Source organism: Zalophus californianus, chromosome 11 (assembly GCF_009762305.2).
Source record: "Zalophus californianus isolate mZalCal1 chromosome 11, mZalCal1.pri.v2, whole genome shotgun sequence".
NCBI lineage: Eukaryota > Metazoa > Chordata > Mammalia > Carnivora > Otariidae > Zalophus > Zalophus californianus.
In genome coordinates, this window is record NC_045605.1 from 15138686 (window position 1) to 15149277 (window position 10592).

Below are 10592 nucleotides of genomic sequence, written 5' to 3' on the forward strand. Positions count from 1 at the left end.
AAAAAATTAAAAAAAAATATTGTGTTACCTTGGCCTAGCCAAGCTGATACATAAAATTAACCATCACATGGAGTTTTCATTGTTGGGTGGTTTTTTATTATAACCTCGTTATAAATCTGTTGAGATTTTTCTATTTATTCTTGCATCTATTTGGTAATTTGTGTGTTCCTAGGAATTTATACATTTTGTAGTGGTTATCCAATGTTCTCAGTTTTCTCTATTTTTATAAGGTCTGTAGTAGTGTCTCCATTTTCTTTCTTCCTTTCTTTTTCTTTCTTTAGATTTTATTTATCTGACAGAGAGAGACAGGGAGAGCAGGAACACAAGCAGGAGGAGTGGGAGAGGGAGAAGCAGGCTTCCCGCCGAGCAGGGAGCCTGATGCGGGGCTCGATCGCAGGACCCCGGGATCATGACCTGAGCGGAAAGCAGACGCTTAATGACTGAGCCACCCAGGCGCCCCACCATTTTCATTTCTGATTTTATTTGTACCTTCTTTGACCTTTGTCAATTTTTTTCCATAGCTAAAGATCTATTTTCTTTGGGCGCCTCAGTGGTTAAGTGTCTGCCTTCTGCTCAGGTCCTGTTCTCAGGGTCCTGGGATCAGCCCTGGATCGGGCTCCCTGCTCAGTGCAGAGTCTGCTTCTCCCTTTCCCTCTGCTGCTCTCTCTGCTTGTACTTTCGGTCAAATAAATAAAATCTAAAAAGAGAAATTTAAAAATACAGATCTATTCTTTTTTTCCAAAGAAACTTTTTATTTGATTTTTCTCTCTTGATTTTCTATTCTCCATATTATTTCCTTATGCTCAATCTTTCTTTACTCTTCTGCTAGCTTTGGGTTTAGCTTGCTTTCCTCTATTTCTCAAGGTATAAAGACGGTTATTTATTTAAGATCTTTTGTAATGTAAACACTCCTGTAAATTTCCCTCTGAGAACTGCCTTTGCTGCATCCCATAAATTTTGGTATATTGTCTCCTTGTTTTCATTCATCTGTAAGTATTTTCTCATTTCCCTTCTTTGTGATTTCTTCTTTTGACTCTCTGGTTGCTTAAAAGTGTGTCAATTTCCACATTTTCCAGTTTTCCTTCTGTTATTTATTACTAGCTTCATTCCATTATGGTTGGAGAAGATACTTTCTATAATTTCAATCTTTTAAAATTTACTGAGACTTGTTTTGTGGCCTAACATATGATCTACCCTGGAGAATGTTCTATGTGCACTTGAAAAGAATTATGTATTCTACTGTTGCTGGGTATGGAATTCTATATATATTAGGTCTAATTGTTTTATGGTGCTGGTCTTCTCTTTCCTTTATGATCTTCTGTCTAGATGTTCTATCCATGAAAGCGGCACCGAAAGCTCCAATTAGTAACACAGAACGCCCAATCCCTTCAATTCTCTCAACTTTTATATTCTCACCCTGGGAGGACAGTGGTCTTTGCAGGGCTCCCTTCCTCTCTGCGCACATAAAGCTCACAAAATAAGTGCCAGTATTCCTGCACTGTTTTCCAAAGTACCCAGGGGCATAAGATGATCTAGACTAGTATGTTCAAATTTGGACTTTTTTGAAAGGTAGTTCAGGGAGGCGGTGTTTCATCCCACCTCCCTGTCCTCCTTCCCAGCACTTGGGGCCCACTGTAGCTGGGACACCAGGTCTGGGTGATTTTTAGTATTTGTACACCCCTCGACAGAACAATAAAGCATTTGGACTACATGTTTGGGAGGCCAGGTTACATGGGGTATGGGATTGTGTCCCCACAAAACAGGACATCCCCCTTACTGATGTTCCAGGAGGGACAATGATATTCCAGGAGGAACAAGGGCCCAACCCATGACTTCTAGGTCCCTCCCCTGACCCCCCTCCAAGGACTGGCTGGGGGTGGAGGATGGAAGATGAAGAGGCAGGCGAAGGTAGGGACTCACGCAGAAGTTTAATGAGGCAGACGGGGCAGGGAGCCCCATCACTGTGGCAGGAGGCAGGAGGCTGAGCGGGAGGCTGAGTAGAAGGGCAGCCGTGAGGCGGAGGGGGTGCTCCAGGAAAGCTGTCTGGGTCCCCGAGCTCAGCCGGTCACCCTAGCGGTCCAGGAGCATCAGGACCACTCCACTGGTCCAGCCAAAGCCCTCCTGGAGAGAGACAGGGTCAGTGGGGCAAGATCTCTGGGGAAGGCCCCAAATCCTTTTAGGGGCTGTGAGATTCCCCACCCAGAGGCTCGAGAACTGCCCAGCCCCAGGGGTGCAAAGGAGCTCCAGTCAGCCTCCTCCCTGGGGACCCACATACGTGGGAGGAAACAGAGGCCCGGACAGGGGAGGTCATGGCCGGTTGTGGGGACAACACAGCCAGCCCTGGAGTTCCCCGTAGGATGTGGGCCCACTCGCCTGAACGTCATGCCCCCCTCCGCCCCCTGGCTGACCACCGCTGCCGATGTCACACTGGGAACAGCAGGACAGACTCTAAGGTGGGACACCACCCCCAGGCCCCCCACCTCAGCCCTCCAGGGGGAGCAAGAGATGGGAGCCCCTTTGGGAGAAGCTGCTCTGGCCTGCAGCTCTGACCCCTGCAGTGCCCAAGAATGGCCACCGGGCGTCCCCACTGCCCCTGGGCTTGGCGAAGCCTGGCCTCCCCCCAGCTCACCATGGGGAGGAGCCCAGGAGGCTCTGGGCTCAGGAGCAGCTCACCTCCTCCAACATGGCTGACTTTCGGGAGTAGACCTCAAAGTTGGTTCGGATCCAATTCTGAGCCAGCTGGAAAGCCACTTCCTGGGCCCGGGGTGAAGGAGACTTGGCCAGACCTAGACCCCACCCCAGGCAGGACCCTGAATCTCCTGAGTCCCCTGGGGTGGCCAGAGCCTTACTCTCCTCAAGGAGGGAAAGAGGCCCGGGCCCTAAGACCTCCATCGTGAGTCACACGAAAAGCCAGTGTGCTGCTTCCCCAGGGCCTGGCTTTGGAGGGAGAAAGGAGGGCTGGTTCCCTCTATCAAAGGTCAGCCGAGTGGGAAGCCAAGAGACCAGAAGAGCCAGGGAAGGACCCCACGTGCTTTGTTCACACCTTCCCAGCAGCAGGGGGCGGACCCTCCAGATGCAAGCAGGGGATGGCCCTGGGATATGCCCCATCCCCACCTCCCTACTCCCTACCTCTGATGACCAGGTCCTGCAGGGGGGCCCAGGCATTGGCGAAGTCCCACTGCTGGCCTGTTTTCCGGAGGGAGGTCGGGATCCCGTACCGGTAGGTCAAGATCTGGCTGTCCTAGAAGGTTCCAGACATTTCTAGGACTGTGGGTGGGGGCTGGATGAGGAGCCAAGAGGCTGGGTCCTCCTCAAGCCAGATGGCCCCCTTCCTGGGCTTCTGTCTTTTTAGCTCACAGTTGCCCCCTAGTGGCTCCAGTGGGACCCGCAGGCTCAGACCCAGAGCGGGGGCAGGAGGGGGTGGCTGCCACTTGCCAGAGGTCCCTAGTTCAGACTCAGGGAGAGAGCAGGTGGTCCTGCCCCCAGCATACCAGCCCGCTCTGCTGCCCCCCTCACCTCCAGATACTTTAGGGCCTTGTCCACGGCGTCCAGGAGTAGCAGCTGTTCCCCAAACAGGTGTGGCTGAATGGGTACAAATCCCAAGTCCTTCCCTGTTCCAGGTCATAGTCAAGCCAGGCACCTTTCTCCTAGTTTCATAGGTAGCCTTCAAAAACAGCCCAGCACAGGGGCGCCTGCGTGGCTCAGTTGGTTAAGCCACTGCCTTCGGCTCAGGTCATGATCCTGGAGTCCCGGGATCGAGTCCTGCATTGGGATCCGTGCTCAGCAGGGAATCCGCTTCTCCCTCTGACCCTTCCCCCTCTTATGTGCTCTCTCTCTCTCAAATACATAAATAATCTTAAAAAAAAAAAAAACAGCCCAGCACTATTTCTGCAAATTCCAGTAATTCATGGCTTTGGAGGCATACTCTGAGGTGAAACTAGGTTTAGACAGAAGGCCCCAACCCTGTATCCTACTGCAGCTCTCTAGAAAGAAACTCAGGGGGGTAGGGGCAGGGGGGTTAGAAGTGAAAGTACTTCTAATTCTTCACCTCTTCCCCGAAGCCCTCAACAGCCTCTTCCCTGGCACACCCAGCCTGTCCTGCCACCTCCAGGCTACTCCGACCTGCCTCTTACACCAGTGGTAACTGTTCACTCCCCAGCGGGGCTCTCTGTTCCCTGAGCTAACCGGGCCAAACCTCTGCTTGGGAATAACTGCCACTGCTGATAGTGACCTGTGCTCAACAGTCTGTTAGACACTTCCGCCCTTTGTCTCAGGCTCAGAGAGGGCAGTGGTTTGCACAAGGCTGCACAGCATCTGTCCTCCCAGGCAGGCCTCAGGGCCCTGGCACCTGCCGGCACAGAGTGGTGCTCCAGGCTCCTTCCTAGCTCGGGCCGCTTCCTCAAACCCAGCCAGCCCCACAGGAACAAAGCCAAGCTCTGTTCCACTACTCCCCTCAAAATAACTGACAGCTGACCCCTCTCCCTCTGACACCACACTCACTGGTACAGAACCAGGAGACAATGAACGGAGAAAATACCTGGCAGGGGCGCAGAGCAAGCCCCACTGTGGTCCTACAGTTGTGCTCCCGACACCACGATCATGTACGTCTGCCTCACTGGGCAAACGGTTTAGGGTTAAAAATAACCTTACAAATAAAACTGCCAGGTATTTCGCCAACAAAAATGGGTTAATTTAGGAACAGCAGAGAACTGCAATACAGAAGGAAGAAACTACCGGAAAACCCTGGACAAGGCCGCACAACCCCGGAGAGTTGCGCTCTTTTATGGAGGAGAGGGGGATGTTGGGAAGGCTGTTATAAACAAAAAGCCCATTGGAGTAAACTGGGAGTTCTGAGTACAGTAGCTTTTCTTTTTTTTTTTTTAAGATTTTATTTATTTATTTGAGAGAGAGAGAGAATGAGAGAGAGAGAGAGCGAGCACATGAGAGGGGTAAGGGTCAGAGGGAGAAGCAGACTCCCTGCTGAGCAGGGAGCCCGATGCGGGACTCGATCCTCAGACTCCAGGATCATGACCTGAGCCGAAAGCAGTCGCTTAACCAACTGAGCCACCCAGGCGCCCCGAGTACAGTAGCTTTTCATTGGCTGAGCTGTGGCTGCCTCTCATTGGCTGGGCTGTTGCTGGGGCGGAAGAAACCTTCCCCTCTCGCTGGGATAATAAGGTAGCGTCCACCTGCAAGTTTGGGTCTGCAATTGGCGAAGAGTGGTGGGGTCGGAGAGCTTCACCTGCTGGCCTCCCGACTCCATTCTAAATGAAGTTTCCTTTCATTAACTTTCACACTCCACACCTGGGCCAGAGGATGGGGGCCCTGGGTCTCTGCGCCTGGCTGGGCGGTGGCAGCAGAGATGGCGGAAGGGGAGTGGAGGAAACGGTCCCCCTGCCTCGTCCTGATACTGGCCGCTGCCTGGTGAGCCCCTGCCAGGGCCGGGCTGAGTTAGCAGGGACTCCAGAGGCCGGCCTGTGGGGCCGAGCAGACCTGGCTTGCGGCGGCTCCGGCCTTGACCAAAGCCACACGGCTGACCAGCAGCAGAGCCAGAACGCATGCACCGGCCGCCAGGGCCTCCACACGGCGGGGCCTGTGGGCTCCCTGTGCCCTCTGTCCCGACTGCAGGTGAAGCCAGAGGTCCTCAGCCACCCGGAGCAGTTCTCTCTGATCTACTCGGCACACCCCTTCATCGTGCCTGGCGGGCGCTTCGTGGAGTTCTACTACTGGTGAGCAGCCAGGCCTGCAGGGCGGGAGTCGGGGAGCCCGGGGCCAGCGGGCTGTCCCGAGCAGAGGGGGGCACCCTGACTGGCCCGGGTGCACAGGCCGGTGCGCGAGCTGTCCGTTTCCCCAGGGACTCCTACTGGGTGATGGAGGGGCTGCTCCTCTCTGAGATGCCCGGGACGGTGAAGGGCGTGCTGCAGAACTTCCTGGACCTGGTGCGGATGTAAGGGGGGGCGGCCCCCTCAAGGCTGGGGCGGAGAAGGGGGTGCCAAGGGCTTGGCGTTGGATTGGCCTTGGCCTTCGCCGCTGGGCAGACGCACCTCAGCCCGCGTCCTTCCTGGCAGCTACGGACACGTCCCCAACGGGGCCCGCGTGTATTACCTGCAGCGGAGCCAGCCCCCCCTCCTGACTCTCATGATGGACCGCTACGTGACCCACACCAACGACACCGCCTTCCTCCGGTGGGCCCCCCACCCCCCTGCTGCCCCGCAGGCCGCCCTACCTGGGACCTCCCAGGGTGCGACTGAGGGGCCGTGCCTGGGCTGAGGCGGTGCCTGGCTCCACCCCAGGGACAACATCGGGACCCTAGCCTTGGAATTGGACTTCTGGATGGAGAACGGGAGCATCTCTGTGAGCTCGGGTGGGAAGAGCTACGTCCTGAACCACTATGCTGTCCCTTATGGGGGACCCAGGTAAGGAGCCGCCTGCCAACCTCTCGGTCTCTCGTTATTCACTCTGGTCTGAGGGCCATGACTTAGCCCCGCCTCTCGGATGCTGATGAGGGAGTGGGTGCCTGTGTTGTCAGAAAAGGAGTGCCAGTGGGAGCCATGGGAGCAGGGTGGCCCCCCGTGGGCACAGGTGTCTCCCCGCTCCGTCCTCCCCTAGGCTGCATAACGACCACAGGAAGGCTGCAGAGGAAACTTGCCCTGAGGTATTGGGGACGCAGTAGCTGCATCCCTACTCTCCTGGGCCATCCCTGGGACAGGAGAGGCCCCAGAGGACAAAGACAGCAGACAGGACACCGCCAGGGCTGGGGGCTGGGGCTCTGTCCGGGCAAGAGGAAGACCACCATGGGAGCTTTGCTTCTTTGCAGCTTGGCCAGCAGCTTGGCCAGCAGCCTGCATCGCAGCGCCCCCCCCCCCATCCTCCCAAGGTGAGACCCACCTGCTGGCCAAGGCCTGAGGCCCCTCCCTCTCCTCTCCTGCTCAAACCACCCCTCTGGGGATCAAAAACACCTCTCTCTCTGTCTCTGTCTCTCTCTCTTTAACCCCGAGTTGCCTGAAAGATGTGCATGGTTGGGCTGGGGCTGAGTCACGAGGGCCGCCTGCATACACGGGAGGGTGGGGGCCGACTCCTGAGTGCTGGCTCTCAGATTTTGCACGTTTCTATATTTCTGCACATGGCAGCAATTTTGCAGAAAGGGTGAAGAGAGTACATCTGGGTCTGGCACCAGCCTGCTGCAGCTGTCTGTGGCTGCCTCTGCCCACCCAGGGCAGCCTCACATTCTCACCTCAACCGCTGGGACTTCCGCTCCCCGTGGGAACAGGGCCCGGGGTCAGGGGCTCCCGCTGCGCCCAGCCTATTGGGCATCTCCCTGCCCGTCCAGGAGTTCCACAAACACAGCCTGGTGTCAGCAACATTCAGATGCTCCCAGGTGACCGCAGCTCACGGCCCTGGGAGCAATGGGGTTAGCAATGTTTGTAAATGTCCACGAGAGATGTTTTCAATCATAACTGGGTCCCAGGAGACCCTGACTGCAGACTCGGCTATGCCATTCCAGGCTTTGTGTCCTGGGCAACTCACTCTATCATCCTAGGCCGCTGGTATAGAAATTGGAGGCTCTGTTCTCCATTAGGGGTTGCAAACTCAAACTCTAGTAACACAAATGTGCAGAAATACGTGGGGATAAGGGAACAACAGTACAAGAGCACCATCTTGGGGAGTGAGGAGGACTACGGTGAGCTGGACGTGCTTTCCTGTGTGAAGGTCTCCACTGCAGAAGATGGTTGACCTAAAGCAATGCGGGCTCCTTATTTGCTAGATCTCCTGATTTTTCCAAAGGTAGAAACCCCTATTTTGATGCGAAATATCCCAATTTTTAAATGTCTCAGTGTCCTAAATTCTGATGGGGAGTGGTGAGGAGGAGACCTGACCACACTATGCCCCCCCCACCCGCCCCGTTCTCCCCCAAGCATTCGGGGCCCTTCCCTCCAGTCAGACCTCAGCCTGCATTGTTGACTCTGGACTATCAGTGCCCCTTTACCTTTACGTACTCTGAACATGGTTGAAACCCTCTATATAGAAGGAACTCTTAGAAATCATCATAATATAATACTGATAATTTAAAAAAAAGGAATGGGGCACCTGGGTGGCTCAGTCGTTAAGCGTCTGCCTTCGGCTCAGGTCATGATCCCAGGGTCCTGGGATCGAGCCCCACATCGGGCTCTCCCTGCTAAGCAGGAAGCCTGCTTCTCCCTCTCCCACTCCCCCTGCTTGTGTTCTCTCTCTTGCTGTGTCTCTCTCTGTCAAATAAATAAAAAAAATAAATAAAAATAAAAAAGAAGAAGGAATAAAAAAGTAAAAAATAATATTATCATACTTAGAAAAAAGCTATAGAATAATTATGGATGGTGGATAAACATAATGCTCTGATCGTTCTTCTCCGGATCCGGATGGGGCCTCCGCCCACGAGAATGCAGCTCCTGGCTGATCTCGGGGTATCTGTGCCTTGACCTTCTTGGATGCCCTCACTTAAGTCCTACCACTTAGCTCGTCTTAACACATTTACAAGCAGGTGCATCATTGGTGGGGAAACAACACTTTAAAATATTCAGCTTTGGTTTTGCAGTGAGGCTGCAGGCTGTGTGGGGGAAGGAGTGAGAGGGGACCTTGAGAGATGGCTTAGCCTTTTCTGAGTCCTCTGTAATCCAGCTCTGGGGCCCAGACTTACAGCCCCACTGAATAGGAGCCCTGTGGCTACTTACTGGACCCACCAAACTTGGGAGGCAGCTGGCGGGGGGTGGGGGGTTCCTCTCTGCCCTGAATCCAAAGTATTTCTTTGAGGGAGAACAGTACGAGTTCCCTTCTCAGTATCTATTCTTGGGGTAGTGGTGTGACCAGCTCTTTTTTAAAAGTTGATTTCCCAGGCTCCCCTGCAATTAAGAGTGGCCAAGGACGCAATTCTGACCAATGAGAGGCAAGTGGAGGTTACTGGAAGAGGCTCCTTGAGAGGTGAAAGACTCAGCTGGCTTTGCCCTTTGCCCTTCCCCTTCCTGCCCGCCTGCCTTGAGCACAGATGAAGTCCTAGGAATGGCAGAAGCCACCTTGCAATGGTGAGGCAATGAACCTGAGGCTGAAAACCACATGCTTGAGATGGCAGAGCAGAAAGTTGGAGACAGACCGGGTTGCCCGCGGCACCTTCGAGTCATGTTATATGAGGAAAACAAACCCCTTAGTTGTTCAAGCCACTGGTTTTCAGTTTTTTGTCACTTCTGGCTGGACAGAGTCTCAACCAGGTCCTTCTGCTGAGGCCTTCCAGTGAGGGCACATTCCTTCATTCCCATCACATGTCCAAGCATGTTCTAATGGCCCAGCAGTACTGTGGGGCTCTGCCTGTCTGGCCTAAGCTCAGGTGTGAGGAGCAGGCCAATCCATCCGTCTGTCTGTCTGTCTCCGTACCTACCTACCTGGATACATATATCCATACATCTTCCTCCCAGCCTTGTCTCCCAGAATCAGCTCCAGACCCCTGGACTTCTCATCAGCGTGCGTGCAAATGATTCCTGGAGACTCTGAGAGCAGGGAGTCCGGCATGGGGTGTGACTGCCAGCCGGAAAGTAACATGGCCAGCTTCTGGGGTGCTGGTGAGGTTCCATTTCCTGCCCTGATGACCAGCTGTTTGCTTTACAACCATCTGTACGGTCGCAGAGGCATTTTCCGCCCTTTCCTGTACTGTGTGTCAGTTTATTAGAAAATCATTTGGAAGCTTAAGCGAGAGTCAGGCAGCCTGCTTGGCGTGCCCCACTGGGTTACAGGAGGGGAAGGGGCCTGTGGCGGCCAGCGCTGGGACTGTAGCAGCGGCCTCCTGCCCGAGCAGCACTCGCTGCCGCCCCGCCGGAGCTCTCAGAATAGCGGCCCACCTGCAGATAAGCAGTTTCTATTGTGGTGAGGAGTTAAGAAAACAAAAGGGCAGGCCAGGAACACGTGGGTCTGTAACACGACAGCCCTCCCCAGCTGTGCAAGACTGCCGCCTCGAACACCGCCCACTCCTGGCCTCGCTGGCCGCCGCCTGCCAGCCGGGGGGGACTCGGGCACCTGCACCCCGGCACGGAGCCCGGCGCTGCAGGGGGGGCGTGGGGGGAGCCCCCACCCCCGGCCCTCCCGTCTGGGGCGGCAGACTGAGGCCACCTCCCAGCCTGCTTCTGCCACATCTGGTGTGCACATCCTGGAGTGCGGCAACTCATGTCAACTCTTTGAGCCTCGGTTTCTTCGTCTGTGAAGTGGGAATGGTATCTTTTTGAGAGGCTGTTGTAACAATTAGAGACGATGTGTTTTAGGCATGCAGGTGGTGGGGAGGGGGGGTCCTCATGGGTGGAGCCGCCCCAGTTAACTCCCTCCCAGCAGCTCAAGGCTGGGAGAATGACTTCCCTCACTCCCCCGTGCAGGCCTCATGTGGCAGAGCCCACAAACTTTCCCCAGCGCTCCAGAGAAGGTGCGTTTAAGGCCAGGCCTCCACTGGCGGAGCCGCCCGTCAGTCAGTCACCACGAGGCTGCTCTACCGGCCGCCTTCATGCTCTGAACCCTGCATGACACAGATCTGTGGCCTGAAGTAGGACAGCCGGCAACCCCCTGAGCTTTACTTCCAAGGA

The 10592-nt window shown here is 54.9% G+C and overlaps 1 protein-coding gene and 1 long non-coding RNA gene across 2 annotated transcripts; one reads left to right on the forward strand and one right to left on the reverse strand.

Moving 5' to 3' along the window:
- Positions 1 to 1940: 1940 nt before the first annotated feature.
- Positions 1941 to 3347, reverse strand: LOC118356108. Its single transcript, XR_004819440.1, has 3 exons — positions 3130 to 3347; positions 2674 to 2786; positions 1941 to 2121 (listed from the first exon to the last, which is right to left on the reverse strand). It is a non-coding gene; the product is annotated as an uncharacterized LOC118356108 (long non-coding RNA).
- Positions 3348 to 5533: 2186 nt separating this feature from the next.
- Positions 5534 to 6488, forward strand: LOC118356100 (trehalase-like). The gene is made up of 3 exons (XM_035723033.1): positions 5534 to 5947; positions 6069 to 6185; positions 6294 to 6488. The coding sequence occupies exons 1-3, from the start codon at positions 5559 to 5561 to the stop codon at positions 6418 to 6420; spliced, it is 633 nt and encodes a 210-aa protein (XP_035578926.1). The 5' UTR covers positions 5534 to 5558; the 3' UTR covers positions 6421 to 6488.
- Positions 6489 to 10592: the final 4104 nt, after the last annotated feature.